Source organism: Carcharhinus amblyrhynchos, chromosome 18 (genome assembly GCF_965287045.1).
Source record: "Carcharhinus amblyrhynchos chromosome 18, sCarAmb.v2.hapA, whole genome shotgun sequence".
Lineage (NCBI taxonomy): Eukaryota > Metazoa > Chordata > Chondrichthyes > Carcharhiniformes > Carcharhinidae > Carcharhinus > Carcharhinus amblyrhynchos.
Window position 1 is genome coordinate 39,722,414 of NC_137341.1, and position 17,626 is coordinate 39,740,039.

General features: G+C 41.7%; 1 protein-coding gene across 4 annotated transcripts in view; it reads left to right on the plus strand.

The window, feature by feature from the left end:
* traf7 (TNF receptor-associated factor 7) overlaps positions 1-17,626 on the plus strand; it is a 66,966-nt gene that overhangs the window by 25,286 nt on the left and 24,054 nt on the right. For 3 of the 4 annotated variants that reach the window (XM_080206860.1, XM_080206861.1, XM_080206862.1), the window contains exons 2-9: positions 1,568-1,689; positions 4,271-4,328; positions 9,393-9,484; positions 12,769-12,885; positions 13,543-13,635; positions 15,899-15,932; positions 16,270-16,453; positions 17,419-17,553. In XM_080206860.1, the coding sequence (XP_080062986.1) occupies positions 1,609-1,689; positions 4,271-4,328; positions 9,393-9,484; positions 12,769-12,885; positions 13,543-13,635; positions 15,899-15,932; positions 16,270-16,453; positions 17,419-17,553 (794 nt within the window). In that variant the 5' untranslated portion in view covers positions 1,568-1,608. Of the gene's footprint in view, positions 1-1,567; positions 1,690-4,270; positions 4,329-9,392; positions 9,485-12,069; positions 12,179-12,768; positions 12,886-13,542; positions 13,636-15,898; positions 15,933-16,269; positions 16,454-17,418; positions 17,554-17,626 lie in introns of those variants that run through there. The other variant, XM_080206865.1, reaches the window with a different exon arrangement.

A 17,626-nucleotide genomic window follows, 5' to 3' on the forward strand; every position in this document is an offset into this window, starting at 1 on the left:
GGGAGAGCATACAAACTCCATACAAACAGTCACCCAAAGCCAGAATTGAACTCAAGTCCTTGGTGCTGTGAGGCAGCAGTGCCATCGTGCCGACCACCGTCCCATCATTTCCTGGTGCTAGCCCACAAATGGCCAAATTTAATTCCGTTATTTGTTATTCAAGTATTTTAACTGTCAGTTGCAGGATTACAAGACTTTGAGACATCGATAGGATGCAAGACTGGGCGGAGAAGTGGCAGATGGACTTCAATGCGGATAAATGTGTAGTGGTCCATTTTGGCAGGTCCAATGGGATGAAGGAGTACAATATCAAGGGTAGGACCCTTAGCAGTGTTGAGGAGCAGAATGACCTTGCGGTCCGGGTTCATAGGACTCTTAAATTGGCCTCGCAGGTAGACGCTGTAGTCAAGAAGGCGTATGGAGTGCTAGCCTTCATTAATCGAGGGATTGAGTTTAGGAGTCGGGAGGTAATGTTGCAACTTTATAAGACCCTTGTCAGACCCCATTTGGAGTACTGTGCGCTGTTCTGGTCGCCTCACTACAAGAAGGATGTGGAAGCTATTGAGAGGGTGCAGAGGAGATTTACAAGGATGTTGCCTGGATTGGGAGGCATGCCTTATGAAGATAGGTTGAGGGAGCTAAGTCTCTTCTCCCTGGAGAGACGAAGATTGGGAGGCGACCTGATAGAGTTTTATAAAATGTTGAGAGGTATAGATAGGGTGGATTCTCGGAGGCTATTTCCCAAGGCTGAAATGGTCACTATGAGAGGACATAGGTTTAAGGTGCTGGGGAGCAGGTACAGAGGAGATGTCAGGGGTAAGCTTTCCACTCAGAGGGTGGTGAGTGAGTGGAATCGGCTGCCGTGGGTGGTGGTAGAGGCGAATTCGCTGGGGTCTTTTAAGAGACTTCTGGATGAGTACGTGGGATTTAATGGGATTGAGAGTCATTGATAGGCCTGGTCGGCATGGATATGATCGGCACAACTTGTGGGCCAAAGGGCCTGTTTGTGCTGTAGTGTTCTATGTTCTATAAGACTGCCATAGAAAGCAAAAGAAACAAAGCGCATTTGACCACTTGCTGGTAACTAAACTGTGGAATTGGCATTTTTGAGAGCGTTGAATTGGACATGAAATGTCACAAAAAGGTCAGTTGAGATTTTTCTGAGAAGGTAATGGGTGGGGTACTGTATATGGTTTCAGTGTGGAATGGATACTTTCTAAAAAGCTGTGGAGTGCTGTTCCATGATGAGGCAACTATTTCGAGTTTTTCTAATTTACTATCTATATTTAGTGCATTATAATTTGGTATGTATTAAACAAATTACTCCAGTATAATAAGTCAAAATGCAGATTCAACTCATGAGCAATTTTCCATCGTTTTTATTACTGTATGTAATGTGCCAACATTATTTTTTTTGGTGATGCCTGCCTCATATTTTTGTTTCCTGAGTATTGTACTCAAACTGAAAATGTCATATTGCTACTATGTGCCTTGAAAGTGGTTATCATTATCCAGGTATGTAACATACACACAAGTGTTGTTCATAATTTTTATTTTTCTACAATAGGGAATGGATTTAAAATAGAAGACTGGTCGTTCTTCTAGATTATGAGCTCAACCAAGGGCAATCGCTACAACCGTTTCTCTGGAGGTGCAGCAAACATACCGGCTATAGACAATACAAGCATTGTAAGTATTCATGTGTCATGTCAAGTGATTGATCTGATTAAATAGTAAACCCAAGTATTTAGAGTTCTGTACACTAAGTACAGAAGTACTTCCATACTCAATAGCGTAAGCCATTTGGAGCCATAATGTTTTCTGAAATTGCTTGAAAATGGAGCAAATAGAACATGTACCATTAAAGGTCTGTAGTGAATGAATGTGCCACAATATTCTGGCATACACTGCATATCTTTAAGCTTGCATTCCCTTTACGTTGATGAATGTCTATTTTCAGTCATGTCAATGTTAGGTGATGGCACATGGTGACGAAATGCTATGCCGGAAGAATACAAAATTGTAGGGTGGGTTTTGTTAGCTACTCCCACCATTTTGCGTAGCATTGGCAGAGGAGTGGGGACGGGGCACACCTTACCTGAGGACATTGTGTGAGAGAGTGAAACTCAATGAGAAAACAAGGGAAATATAACTTGGAAAAGGGCCTGTGAAGTCACAGTGATCCAGTGAGTTTAAGTAAACTTCAGCTGGGATACAGTGCTGCCACTGCTGTTAGCATTTCTGACTCCAATTTCCACTTGTGGATATTGGATTGGAACAAGATCAGAGGTGACAGCAAATGTCTTCACCCTTCCCCAAAGAGTTAGATAGCCTGCTGACAAACAGTAAAGATGTGCTTATGGACAATAGCCATTTGGGAATGGGATTGGTTCATATGTGGGCACTTACCCCAGTGGCAAATCAATCCCATCTCAAGAGGAGAGGTGGAAAATATTGCCTTAAAAAGTGGCATACAGAAATTCGCTCAGAAAATCTCCATCCCTACAATTTAAAAATGTGTTTTCTGGACAGCGCTTTTCTTTCGGTTTATTATGCATTTTGTTCTTCTGGGTATCAGTGTCTTATTGATTACCTTAAGTAAGTTTAAGTTTATTTATTAGTCACAAGTAAGGCTTACATTAACATTGCAATGAGGTTACTGTGAAACTACCCTAGTTGCCACACTACAGTGCATGTTTGGGTCAATGCACCAAACCAGCATCTTTTCAGACTGTGGGAGGAAACCAGAGCACCCCAAGGAAACCCATGCAGACACAGGGAGAACATGCAAACTCCGCACAGACAGTGACACAAGCTGGGAATTGAACCTGGGTCCCTGGCACTGTGAGGCGGCAGTGCTAACCACTGTGCCACCATACTGCCCTTATCCTTTAATGGCAGTCATATTGTTAAATAGATGATGGGTAGTTGTACACCTATAACTGGGAATATTCCCTTTTCCTCTGACAAAGAGTCAGCCGGGCTCAAAACAGAAGCTTTGTTCTCTCTCCACAGATGCTGTTGGACCTGCTGAGATTTTCCAGCATTTTCCATTTGTGTTTCAGATTCCAGCATCTGCAGTAACTTTTATATTTCCTTTTAAGATGTGGTTTTGTTTGACACAGTATCCCTTTAAGAGCTGCCCTTTTTCTTTGTCCCTCAGTTTAGTTGATTTAGTTTAATTAGTTCACCGTTATGCTCACAGGAGTTTAAATGTGGATAGCTGTAGCACTGGTGGGTTAAAGTAGTGTAGACTGAACTAAATCAATAAACTATCTTCAACAAAGAAAGCTGCTGTCTCTTAGTTTTAACTCTGGGTGTATCCAGTTAACACAGTAAGAAGTCTCACAACACCAGATGAAAGTCCAACAGGTTTATTTGGTAGCAAAAGCCACTAGCTTTCAGAGCGCTGGCTGCCCCTTCCTCGCCTGACGAAGGGGCAACCAGCACTCCGAAAGCTAGTGATTTTTGCTACTAAATAAACCTGCTGGGCTTTAATCTGGTGTTGTGAGACTTCTTATTGTGTTCACCCCAGTCCAACGCCAGCATCTCCACGTCATGGATCCAGTTAACACAGGTGATTGAGGAAAGAGATCACCATATTATCAGTAACATTATGTTAAATTAACTGCATGAAATTGTGGCATTTTATAAGTGCCAACATGCCTGAGTTTTCAGAGATCTTGCACTGTTGTTGGAGATCCTATAGGGAGAGACATCTGGTTCCCATGCTGCTGTGACCCTGGCCATAATCCTAAATAACAGTGCAGGATCATTTATGCGTGGCAAGAAAAAGAGAAGATTTTAGTGTTTGTGCGATTTGTGGCGTTGCTGAGCTGTGAAGGCAGAAATTAATAGCAACATCTTACTACAATATTAAGGGTGCTTGAGTATTTAAATTAATAATTTGCTGAGCCATCTATTATCATTGGGAGACTGGGGCACACCCCACTGGGATATGATCTCATTTTGCATGGAAATTTATCTACATCATACAAATGTATTTACTTACTGTTGGAGGGGAAGTGGGGGGAGGGAGGGGGCGGGGGGGGCAACGCAACATGGGTGGAAATGACAAGACATCTAATGGATTACATCATCCAGCCAGTCTTGCCTCTCTTCTCATGATGTCCGTGTGGGGCAAAGGGGCTTGACAGAATTTATCCAGATATACAGCAAGTGAATGCAAAATTCTAGCCTGTATCCTGATATTGCATCCCCTTCCCCAAACCAGGAATTTAAGCCTTTTTTTGTTTTCTTTCAAAAACAGACAAGAATGGAAACCACTTTTGGCCCAGCATATTCCACTGTTACTACCATCACTAAAGGTAAATGTGACTATTACTGGCGACTGAGTAGGTTTGTGTGAGTGTGTAGTCAAACTGTAGCCAATATTCAGTTTGAATAGAGCCATCAATTCCTGGTGGTCCCACATAACCGAACACTAAATTTTGAAATGTACCTAAGAAGGATCTAGTTCTATATTGCATTGGGCTCTCTGATTGAGTTAGTCAACTGTATCATCAATTTTGTAATTTTAAAAATGTTTACGATTTTAAAGAGTGTACAATACAACTCCGTAGCATTTTTTCAATGCATTCACTGCTGATTTAAATCTTACGGTGCATAACAGATTGATCTGATGCAAAATGAACTAATGTGCAGTAAAACGAGTCTAAATAATCACCTGTCAGCCTATTAATTAATTCAGTGCATTTTGTGGCGGGGGAAGTGAAGAATCCACTGACAGGCAAAAAGTTGGGAAACCCATCGGTGTAAAAATAGTTTGTGATTCTCCCTATGGTGGGTTAGATACCCCGCTGCCTAGTGGCTTGAATGCCATTTGAATTCATCACCATTTCATGAATGCTCATTAAAACAACTGCTTGCTGGAATCCCGTGATGCCTTCCACTTTTGCCAGTGCAAAATTTCGTCAACCTGAAAAGAAACGGTGTGCACAGGTTGGACCTCAGTCCACCATGACTTTGAGGTGAGTGTAACATACAAAACTACCTGCCACAGTACTGCAACAAATGCCACATTACTGAGGTTGAACAGAAAGGGGGGCAATGGGAAAGGAAAGTTGTGTGAGGGGTATCGGGGGAGAAGGGGGACTGATGAAAGGTAGAGGGGCAAGGAGGTGGAGGAGGATGGGGAACAATGGATGACAAGAGGGTAGACTGAGGAGTGGAAAGCTGGAGCCTGACAAGTGTACATGAAACACTGATAAGGAGGTGGAAGTAATAACACCTTTATGAATGAGAAAGAATGCTTATGGACTCTGGAATAGGAAGAGGAGGTGGAGGTTACCTTGATAGGTAACTGTGCACACTGCCTCCAGATGGGATGTGCAGTAGTCCACATGGGACATAGATGTGTCACAAGTGTTAGGCTGTGGTTGGAGAGAGCTGGAACATCTGCCACAACAACTGTTGGATCTAATATTTTTGGGGGAAGCTGAGTAACAACAGGAAGAAGTTCTATCTTCACGTTGTGAGGTCGCAGGTATATTTCTGGCACACGGACAGTGAGGGAAGGAGCATTGAAGTTCATTCCAAAGCATATTGCAGAATCACCATCTTGCTCCACCACAGTTATAAATTGAAAGTAGCAGCGAGTCTGATCGGGAGGGGTCTGAGCAGTGCAGGAGAAGTGCATTGCCAGGCTAAGGTACCCCTTTCAGTGTTGCCCTTTAACTGGTACTGTAACGATGAGCAGAAATCTGCTTAGTGAGAAAAGAGGAAAGCATTCTTATGGAGAAAGCCAATGCTTTCATCGGTGGTGTAACAGGGGTACTCAGAACACTGGCTTATTGTCATAGTTGCTATATCTTGAGGGTAACTCATAGGGATTAAAAATTTGGGAATACAGGCAATCGTGAAGGAGTCCAGTGATTTTGAAGGTGACTGCCACAGTCAGTTTCTTGCCAGTAGATCTTTCCAAGGATCAACAGGGGATCTGTGTAGCATCTCTCAGTTCACAATACATTGATGTATAAAGTAGGTCACAGATGCCCTTAACAGGAAGGCACATCAGGGTCTGAGGTTTGCACTGGATGAAGGTAGCCAGACTCTGAGATTCACCAGTCTCACCATCATCTCAGGATGCCGAAAATTGCAGGGTGTAATAGACTGCACCCAGATGACTTTATAGGCTCTATAGCAGCAGCCCTGAATGTTTAAAAATGCAGCAGCTACATTCCATCAGTGTACAACTTGTGTGTGATTATCTGGAATACATAATGCATGGTTGTGCACAGTACCCTGAGATTGTCATGTGAGTCACTCCCAAGTGCCTGAGACTTTTGAGGGCCAACATGTCTGCAGAGGTGGCTACTTGAGGTTAAGGGGTACCTAGTGAAACATCGGCTGATGACAGTGATACATCGTCTTCAGAGTCCTTCCAAGGAGAGGTACAATGCTGCTCACAGCTCCACATGCTCCCTTGCAGAGCAGACCATAGGGTTTTTTCTGAAGATGATTGAACCCCTCAGGTGGCTTCTACAGCATATGGCCAAAAGGGTTTCCTGTATCATTGCAGTGTGTTGTACCCCACACAATCTGGTGGTGTAAAGAGGTGATTCCTTGCCAGAGGGTGAATTGCAGAGAGTAAGAGCTCAGTGGAGGATGAAGATCCAGAGACCCGGGAACCTTAAGAGAGCTGAGGGTCAGTATGAACGCCAAGGAGGAAGCAAAGCGTGGACCATGATACTTTGATTGCTGACAGGGCCCAGGAAGTGCAAAATTAAGGGAGGGCATATGGCTACGTTTTTCCCCAGCCTCAAAGCCTTTTGCTTTCAGCTCAGTGGATGCCCAACCCCTCGCAGTGAGAAAGATTCCAGAATTTGCACATTCTGACCTCATGAATTGCCAGGCTATAATCCCTGCTTTAGTGTACGGTGCTCTGTGAATGCACCCACTCTGGGAACTTAGAGTCCACTGAGGAGCAAGAGTGATGCAAGAGATGATTTGAAGCATTCGCTGCCAGATAATGATGCAAACATTGCGACCACTGAGTTGGGGAACATGACAAAGGTTCTCCTCTCCCATGCATGTCTTCTACCATTATAGCTGATGAAACACAGTTGCTAAAATATCAATGGTAATGAGCCGTTGTCATGCAATGGTCTTCCTTGAGGAAGTAGGGTTAGAAGTACATACATCACACACTTCAAATAAAGATTTAAACACACAAGGGTGCGGAGACTATTTTAAGTAAAGTATTTCAAGTAAAGTGCTTCACGTGAACGCTAATCTCACAATGGGACACTTTCACTGAGTGATAGGATGGCTAGCCATCAACGTAAGAGGATTCCAATGCACAACTTCACTTTGTCTCCAGTTGACCAATATATTTACATAATCATGAAATGTATTCAGAAAAGTACAATTTCTTTACAGTGATAGCACGCACATGACCCAAAAGTGACATCAAAATTCCTTAACATTCCTAACCCTACTGCTACTCCTGGATGCAGCCCTGACATCTGCAGAGAGGTGGAGACAGCCTGCTGATTGATATAGCCCTGATATCTGCAATTACTTTATCAGATATCCTCTGGTAGCCTGAGGAACTTGGCCCATTAAAGGCTTGCTCGCGGGCAGGTGCATCCTTGTCGGTCTGAGCAGATGGAGTGGATGAAGTCACAGGAAGAGGGGCCTGTGATGGCTGCACACCCTTGGTGTACCCCGAGAGGAGGCCCCGGCTGTTCGTCTGGTGCACATTCTCCCTGTGGAAGTCTTGATGGCCCTCCCGTGACCCCCTGAGAAGATGGTGCATCTGGCAGGGGGTCATGATTCCTCTTCCAACTGTCATCAGTATCTTGATGGTGTCCACCAGGAGTGTGACCATGGAGCCAGGGCCGAGTACAAATCTAACAAAACTTGCTGGACCAAGATCTTTGTGGTGTCAATGATGTCCTCAAGATGCTTGTATGTCAGGCCAACATATCCGACTGAATGCGGAGTGACTCCTTTGTCATTGGCTTTTGTCTGCTGAAAGACTGTTGAATCTCTGCCTTGTGTTCCGCTGCCTGCTATTGCATCTCCAGCATGAAGTTGTCGGCTGCTCACAGAGACTCATCGTGTGACTTGGACTGATCGGGTGACTATTCTCTTCAGCCTTGGGCTGTCCCAGCCTCAGACTTTCTTCAGGAAGTGACCCTGAGCATAATCTAGAGCTGTGTCCCTCTGAGGTATGCATCTGTGTGCTAGTGGAGAGTTCTGGTTAGTGCAGTGACAATTCTTCCAGTGTTTCCTGTTTGGACGTGGTCATTGGTGGGCAGACAAAGTGGCTCCCTACCCGCAAAATAATTTAGTCTGATACTAGCCTGTGCATAGTTAATGAGCTTCCATGTGCAGAATCGGTTGCAAGTTCCCCTCATTCTGAACAGTGGGCGAGTGTTACCGAAAGCACCTGTCACCTCACTTTTGTTTCAGCTCATAGTGACGTGATTATGATCATACTAAAACCCAGAATTAGCCGTGACACCAAAGTAAGCCACCTTTGTTTACTCTTCAGTGGGTGCAGAAGGTGTTTGGTTAAAAATAATGAAACGTTTTATCTGGCCTGTCTTAATGGATGTTAAGTTTGTACACTATGCAATCAATGTTTTGTTGTTTAGTATAGAGTTGGTTCGATGAAGTACTGAGAACAATTAATTTTGTCATTATGGCAGCATCCCTAATTGCTATGTTTGAGGCAGGAGTCCCTAGCCAGCTGCACCACACAACATGAGAAAGGAGATGGGTACACATTTTGCTGTGATTGACCCATCACTAACACTGCAACATTTTCACCTACTAAATGTCAGGGATCTTCAGCCCAAACAGAGGAATGTGTTACATTTATGCCAAAGTCATAGACAAAAGCACTAACAAAATAATAGCAAGTGCACTGGCAACCTCGTAGATTAGAACAGAACAATTTGGTTCCATGACCTTCAAACTTTTCTGGACTGTGAGAAGAGAAAAAGACCAAAATGTATCTTAAACAGGTGTCTCAGCCTGGAAGTGGGATTTTAAAAATGACCTAGAGATGGGCTGCTGAAATAAATATTCACAAGTTGACTTGTGCAGAGTTTTGGTCAGGACTGTCCAAACTGTAATAAGCTCTGGTTATATTAGCCACAGTACTTGCCATATCTAGTGAAAATTAATTACTATCCAGCCATCAGCAATTCAAATGCTAGATTTTCTGTTGTTGGCTATTTGGTTGATTTCTAACAGAGTAAAATACTTGGACAAATAATGAGTTGATGCATTTAAATTATTTAAATTTCCTTCTGTGAAAAAAGACAATAAAAGGACATTGATTTGTGCAGAACACTGAAGGACCAGTGTTGGATAATTGTAAAATGAAGGAGGGCTTATTTTGTTCTGTTGGTACGCAGCTGATGGGACAAATACCTTCAAGCAGCATCGGAGGACCCCATCATCCTCCAGCACATTGACCTATTCACCAAGGGACGAGGACGATGCAATGGTACGTAATTTACAGCTCCTAGTTTCTTTTGACGTCCTTAATATTGAACTGTCTTTCCTTATCCTCAAATCTTATATCCGTACTATACCAAATCTGAATTCTCCATCCTCTTGAAAATCTTTAATATTTCTTCTAATGTTCTCCCTGTTCTCCAGAGACTAATAACTCAGAGTACACAAGTTTACCTGATAACTCAGTCCTCTATGTTCAGGGAATTAAACAAAAAACAATGCAGCGCAAGAACAGGCCCTTCGGCCCTCCGAGCCTGCGCCGCTCATGAGTCCATCTAGACCATTTGTTTGTATCCCTCTGTTCCCAGTCTGTGCATCTGGCTATCTAGGTAAGTCTTAAACGACCCCAGCATGTCCGCCTCGACCACCTTGCTTGGCAGTGCATTCCAGGCCCCCACCACCCTCTGTGTAAAATATGTTCCTCTGACATCGGTATTGAACCTTGCTCCCCTCGCCTTGAACTTGTGACCTCTTGTGTTCGTCACCTCCGACCTAGGAAAAAGCTTCCCACTGTTCACCCTATCTATGCCCTTCATAATTTTATACACCTCTATTAGGTTGCCCCTCACCCTCCTTTCCAGGGAGAACAACCCCAGTTTACCCAATCTCTCCTCGTAGCTAAGACCCTCCATACCAGGCAACATCCTGGTAAACTTTTTCTGTACTCTTTCCAAAGCCTCCACATCCTTCTGGTAGTGTGGCGACCAGAACTGGACGCAGTATTCCAAATGCGGCCTAACTAATGTTCTGTGTAGCTGCAACATCATATGCCAACTTTTATACTCTATGCTCTGTCCAATAAAGGCAAGCATGCCATATGCCTTCTTTACCACCCTCTCCACCTGTACTGCCATCTTTAAGGATCTGTGGACTTGCACACCCAGGTTCCTCAGACAATTGACCGGGTATCTCTCAGAGTTCTCTCTAATGTTTCCGCTTCCTTTCTGTAATACAGATAAACATGAATACAACACCCCAGATACTGTCTCATCGGGCCCAAGTTCAATTTTAACATCTAAAACTTCGATTTCAAAGTCACAACCTTAGCTGCACGTCCCATGTTTTGTTACTTTCTTACTGTATATTTTGAACTGACGGTTTTACTGACCTATCTACCAAAACCTTCCTACTTCTGCTTGTCCTACTTTTACCTCGGGCACATTCCCAATAAATATGTGATCCATATTCTCACTTTTTAATCTTAGCTTGTCTATGTTGAATTCCTATCTGCCATCTCTTTGCCCGAATGTCCATTGCCTGTGCATGTCCTTTGGATTATCTATTTGTTTGGATCATCTTGAGCTTAGTATGAGCTAAGTTTAGTATGGTCTACAAACGTGGACATCTTGAACAATATTTCATTTTCTAAAAAATGGGTAAACATTTCAACTGGTGATGGCTCCAATGCCAACCCTATGGAACTCTACCAGTAACCAGTGTGCACCCTGTTGCTTCCCATCATCTCAGTACCTCAATTTGTTGTCTAATGTTTAGCCATGCATCTATCCACTTAATTATTTTGCATTCTGTCCTCTGGGGCATGCACTTTGTAGATCAGTCTGTTTAACAGGACAGTATCAAATGCCTTCCTCAAATACAGGTAGATTCATCATCCTTCAAACATGCCTAGAATAAGCCAACAATAACCTGCCCCTTCTCAACCCATGTTGTTTTTCTCTGATCAGACCCTTAATCTTCCTCAAAAGTCTTCCAGCATTTTCCCACAATCAAGGGAGATTCGCTTTCCCCCTTGTTTGATTTAAGCAGCTACACATTGTTTGCTAACACATTATGATGATGACTGGATCCTTGTCAATTTTGAATGGCACTAGGTCAGATATATTGAGAATCATCTGGTTTCACTTTCAATGATTTAAAATTGTGTTGCAGATTTACAGAATAGGACTTAGCTGCTTGTAAGAACAGCGGAGTGATTGCTCTGAGGCTCAGAAGGATACTGCTGAAAGAAGTTGTTCAGTGGAACTGAGAGATTTGGCCACTTTCCATTTCCTTCACCGTAGTAAATGGCTGCCCAATTCTAAATACTTTCAATGAAATGGATAAAAAATGTACACTACTGAATTACTTAGTCCTCTGTTGGAATTAGTTACCATTTTTGTCTCTAATAGCAAGTATTGTTGTTGTCAGAATGCTGCATTCAGTAATCATGGTGATTCTGCTGATAAGAGCACCTTAGACCCTGCAACTAACTAGCTTTTAAAAATAAAGAATCTGCTTTTCTCACAGCCTTCAGTTCCTCATTCAGTCTTCAGTCAGATAGATGTGACAGTTTGTTGTGGAATGAGTTTGTTTAGATTTGAATTTAGTGAAGTTGTTAATTTGTTTTTCTGGAACTTGCTTCACTTATTCAAAGTACTTTCCTAACCACTTAAATGTTTCAGAAAACAAAGACAAACTTTTTGAAGTTGTCTGCGTAAAGCCTGTTGTTGGCATAGTTTGTTGCCCTTGGTTAGGCCCCCAGTACAGGAAGCAGCAAAGTGCGACTCATGTTAATTGAATAGCAGGAAATCACCAGATTTGATGGAATAGAAAACTTGGCAGAAGGGTTGCAGTGATTAGGACAAGTGCTCCTGTACAATGCTTATGGTGTCGTAGTTAGCCCAGCAAATGCCTTCGCACACTTTTAAGAATGCAAAGACACGAGTTTAACTAAAGTTGCAAGGTAAATTAATCTATATTTTCCAATAAAAATATATATAATACTAGATTTTATTTTGAATTGCTTCTGTTATCTATAAGAGCTGACTGTTTTCACACCATTACACTGAGCTTGGCTTTGATGTGCTATTCCTAGCATACAAGTCCTTGTGGTAGTCATTTGTTTGGCTGTATTTTTAAATGGTTAGATATGTGGAACAGTGAAATAATTCATACTCCCTTTGCAAATGTGTTTAGTTTATTTATTAATGGCACAAATAGGCTTACATAAACACTGCAATAAAGTTACTGTGAAAATCCCCAGTGGAATGTTGTGTTGTTTTACAGTGAATGTTTTAGTAGGAAGAGAACTTTGGACTGAGTTCATTAGAATACCTTGATTATGTACTTTTAATATATAAATGGCATTATTAAATTGGTTATTAGTCAGTTGTAATGAAAATGTTCCTATTTGGTGTTGATCATTTATCTATTGTACTTAAAATAAATGAAGGTGTTAGAATGATATACATGCTAATGATTAGTGTTACCCCAATGGAAATTAAGTCCTCTTTGTGTATGCAAAATGCAAATTATAGTGATGTGTTTTTGCAGCCTCCAATCAGTACTCCACGTCGGTCAGACTCAGCAATATCTGTACGGTCTCTGCATTCAGAATCAAGCATGTCTCTGCGATCAACATTTTCTTTACACGAAGAGGAAGATGAGCAGGTGTGTGAATTATCAGTTTTGGGAATTGCTAAATGGGAGAGTGGGAAGATAAGAGTTGGTTCTGTTTAAAGTGGTCGTGGACATGAATCTTATAAGATTGTTCTATACATAGCATTTTCTTTTGCACACCCTTTAATATGCTTTATGATCTAAGTTAAAAATGTGTCCACATCTAGTCAAGGGATGCAAAAAATTAATTTGCCACAAAATTGCTGCAGACTTTTGTCTAGAAGTAGAAGCACGACAAGGCTTTCCCCAGTGCTCAGCGAACAAAATCTTCAAAATGATTAACAGATTTCCTTTTCTGATCTCTCCAAAAGCTGCCTTAAGGTCATCTATCTTGCTCTTTATTTGTAAGATTTTACTGAGAAATTTAAATCTAGTAAAACCACTTCAGGAAGATCAGAGTCAAAAAGAAAACCAGCAAGTTAGATGGAATGGAAAACTTTGCAACACAATTGCAGCGATTAGGACAAACGTTGCTTCATAATGCTTATGTTGCCGTGTTAGTGGCTAGTTGAATTGAGTGAAACCTAAAATTAAGTTAATTTGCAATTTCTGTGAAGTAAAGTGTAATTTACAATTTGTCAGTATATTTGGCACCCATATTTTGTATGGTGATCTACTGTACTTGAAGATCCGCTCTGTTCATTTCAGGAGCCTTTGGTTTTTGCTGAACAGCCTTCAGTGAAATTATGTTGCCAACTTTGTTGCAGTGTGTTCAAGGATCCTGTCATCACAACTTGTGGAGTAAGCATTACAATTCTGAATTTTAATACATTTTTGGAATGCACTGATGCGTTTATTGCAAGGGAAATGTAATAGGAAAGTTGGGAAGTTTTACTTCAGCTGGACAGATTCTTGAGACCACATCTGGAGTGGTGTACAGTTTTGGTCTCATTATTTGAAAAAATATATATAATTGCATGAGAAGCAGTTCAGAGAAGGCTCACTGGACTAATTCAGTGATGAAAGGCTTATCTAATGAAAAACGTTAAACAGGTTGGACCTAAGCTATTAAGGTATAGAAGAATGAGACGTGATTTTATTGAAACATGTAGATCAGAATCATCCGACCTCACCCATAGAATCATAGAACCCCTACAGTGCAGAAGGAGGCCATTCGATCCATCATGTCTGCGTTGACTCTCCAAAGAGCAACTTACCCAGGCTCTGTCCTCATAACCCTGCATATTTATCCCGCTAATTCCCCACCACTTCTTGGGACACTAAGGATGATTTGCCATGGTCAATCCACTTTTTTATCTTTGGCGTGTGGAAGAAACTGGAGCACCTGGAGGAAACCCATGCAGACAGAAGGAGAATGTGCAAATTCCAAACAGTCACCCAAGATTGAAATAAAACCTGGGTCTCTGTGAAGTAGCAGTGCTTGCCACCGTGACATGGTTGGGATTCTCTGGTCCCGCTGCAATGAATGGGGTATATGGCGAGCCACATACTTCATTCTCACAGGCAGCAGTGATGAGATTGGAGAATTCCGGCCATAAGATCTGGGCTGACTTGCTGGGATGCATACCAGGAGGATGCCCCCGCTTATGGCGGAGACAAAATCTAGGGAAACAGTTTAAGGATAAGAAATATCTCTTTTAAAATGGAGGAGAGGGGATATATTTTCCCTGAGGATTGTTAGTCTGTGGAATTCTCTTCCCCAGAAGGCAGTGGAGACTGGGTCATTGAACTTAGTCAAGGCAGAGTTAGATAGATTTTTGATGGACAACCATTATGAGGGGGCAAACAAGAAAGTTGAGTGAAGGCCACAACCAGGTCAGCCATGATTTTTTTGGCAGAACAAGCTCAAAGAGCAGAATGGCCAACTGCTCATATGTCCACTGTTCCTATGAATTGTTTGTGTGGTCAACCCCCTGAAAGTTTGGATTCACTTCTGATTAATAATTCCAAGCAGAATAGTAGAATTTTTGCAGTAGAGTAGCAAAACAGAGTTTTTCAAATTTTTCATGAAGAAATTTTGCATAATATTTTGTCAGTGAGAAATGTCCACAGCTGTTGTCATCCATCAAAATTTCTGATATGTGCTTTTTGAAGGGGAGCTTCCTCATTGAGAGTGGGAACTCAGTAAATGACTGGTGTCAAATAGTGAACTTAGGGAAAGGAGCACTGTAAAAACTTTCTAGAAATATATATATATATATATATATAATGTGAATCATGTTTTGTTCTTGGCATTTAAATTGTACTGCTTGGGATCACCGCTCCACGGGACCCAGATTATATTTTTAAGTTTACAATTGTTGTGTTGGGATGGATCGGAGGAATGAGAAGCTAATCAGTATTTCGTTCTCACTTTTGTCCATAAACTTACTTCATAATGCAAGATCATTTTCAGCAAAGTAATAAACAATTTGCTGTTTCAGATTTACTAAACGTTTAGCAATAATTATATTTCAGCTTCTGAATGCAAGATGGCTTTATTGCCACTTTTCCAGCTTATCTTGAAATGTCATTTGCAAAATGGTCTCCTTGTTTGCTGCGCAACGTTAAAGCTTACACTCAGGAAGCAGTGAATTTTGCTTGTTAGCGTGGAAAATCCCTTCAGCAGGAAGTAGGCATGCTGCATATGATGTTGAAGTTTGGCAAATATTTTCAGTGTACTGTGCAGCTGAATGTGTTAGGAAGGAGAGGTGATTACATGTCATAAAAATTAAACTTGCCGTTATCATGCTAGTAGCCGGTGCTGGGGAATAAAGTCCATGCTTTGCTGACTTTCTGAATTGTTCATAGCTTTTACTGTAATATGAGTGAATCATTGATGTTTGACTGGGGGAGGTCACGCTGTTTACAGAGAGTTGGCATTTATTGTTTCTTTTTGTTGCTCAGGACAGGAAGGAAACCCTTGCAGTTTATCAACTTTAGTGCACAAAACATGCTGCTGGTCTGAACCAGTTTAATCCACACCTTCCAGTTCTTGTTAACCTTTCTTGCAGTGATTTAAAATGGCCCTTGGTAACACCGGTGTTTCTCTTCTCTTAAATAGCATACATTTTGTAGAAGATGCGCCTTAACATCTGGTAAGTTTTTGCTTTTGTGTACCAAAGTACTATAGAACCAAAGAATCCCTATCTTATGCAAGTTTTCACAGTGTGTAATCACACACCTTTTACAGGGATTGTTCTGTGATCAGTACAACATTATATACTCCCCATAAAACATTTCACTGAATATGTGTCATAAAAATTATTTCAAGCCTTGTAAATATACAAACCACTTCAAAATAACCACATAAATATTAACAAAGGTCACAGTGGTTTATTGTTTGGAAGTCCTAAATTTTAAAAAAATGTTGTACAGAGTCTAAATAAAAGTACGCTGCTGTGTAGTTTTAATTAAATTGTTTTGTGTTCTCAGAAAAATGCCCGGTTGACAATGCGAAGCTGACAGTGGTAGTTAATAACATAGCTGTAGCTGAGCAAATTGGAGAGCTGTTTGTCCACTGTAAATATGGCTGCCGGCCAGCTTCAAGTGGAAAGCCAGGGGCCTTCGATGTTGACCCACGTGGATGTCCATTCACCGTTAAATTGAGTGGTAGAAAGTAAGTTTGTACTTCACCTTCCTAAACAGGTGCACAAGTTGTCTCTGCTAATTTAACACACTATTTTTAAACAAAATACAGAAACAGGTCACCTTTTAGTCTGGATTTTTTTCTTTTCCTGTCCTGCTTTGTAAATAGGTTTTTTGGGAGAGAGGAGGAAGAGGGTATGTGTGTGGGGCTCACTTCCAGACTCCCAGTCTCAGGGTTCTCACTCTCACTCACTCATGCACTGATTCACTCACTTCCCACCTGGGCCCATGCGCTATGATCATCTTACCCGAGAAGATATTCAGGACACTATGAAGAGATGAGTTTCATCACTATGCCCTGTCTGAGTCTCTGGGTAGGGGGGTGGGATCTGCCACTGCTCCAACCCTGCTGACTCTGGTGGCCTCCCTGGCCGGCTCTGCCGTCTTGACCCCCATGCTCCTTTCGAGGCTGTCATCTGTGCAGGAGGGCAAGAGAGCAAGACCGTGAAAACAAAGAGAAGCCTTACACCTTTATCCCGGTGAGTCGGTCAGCAGCAAATGCAGATAAGAAACGCTCTGTGATTGGAGGAGCAGCTCTTTGCAGAACCCTTCATTGAACTTAACTGTAGTTGAAATGGTGAGTCCACAGGCCAGATACAGAGACTTGCAGGACCAGAGTGCAGTCTGTTTTGGTTTGGATAAGCCAGCTTTAGTACATGAAATAACTAATTCATACATGAAGAACTTATGTGAGTAAAGTACTGTGAATTGATTTCTGTATGATGAGATTTTGTTTGAGTTTAGAATCCAGATCATATTGCTCAGTATTGATACAAAATGGACAAACATTTCCCCAATGAACACTTCGTAGTAAAATTGTAAAAAGATTTGCTAATGGAATGAGTTTGTAATCTTGATATAAATATTGAACAAAGTTGTTCCCAAAAGTAAGTATAGAATAAAATAATCTTATCAGAATGAGCTCTCTTTCTGCAGAGACCATGAGGGCAGCTGTGATTACCGGCCAGTTCGTTGTCCGAACAACCCAAACTGTCCACCGCTCTTAAAGATGAATCTTGATGCTCATCTAAAGGAATGTGAACACATCAAATGTCCTCACTCCAAGTATGGGTGAGTATTAACATCTTTGCAGTATGTCATCTGGAGCCAGTTAGTCTTGTTAGCTAGTTGACTAGCGTGTGAT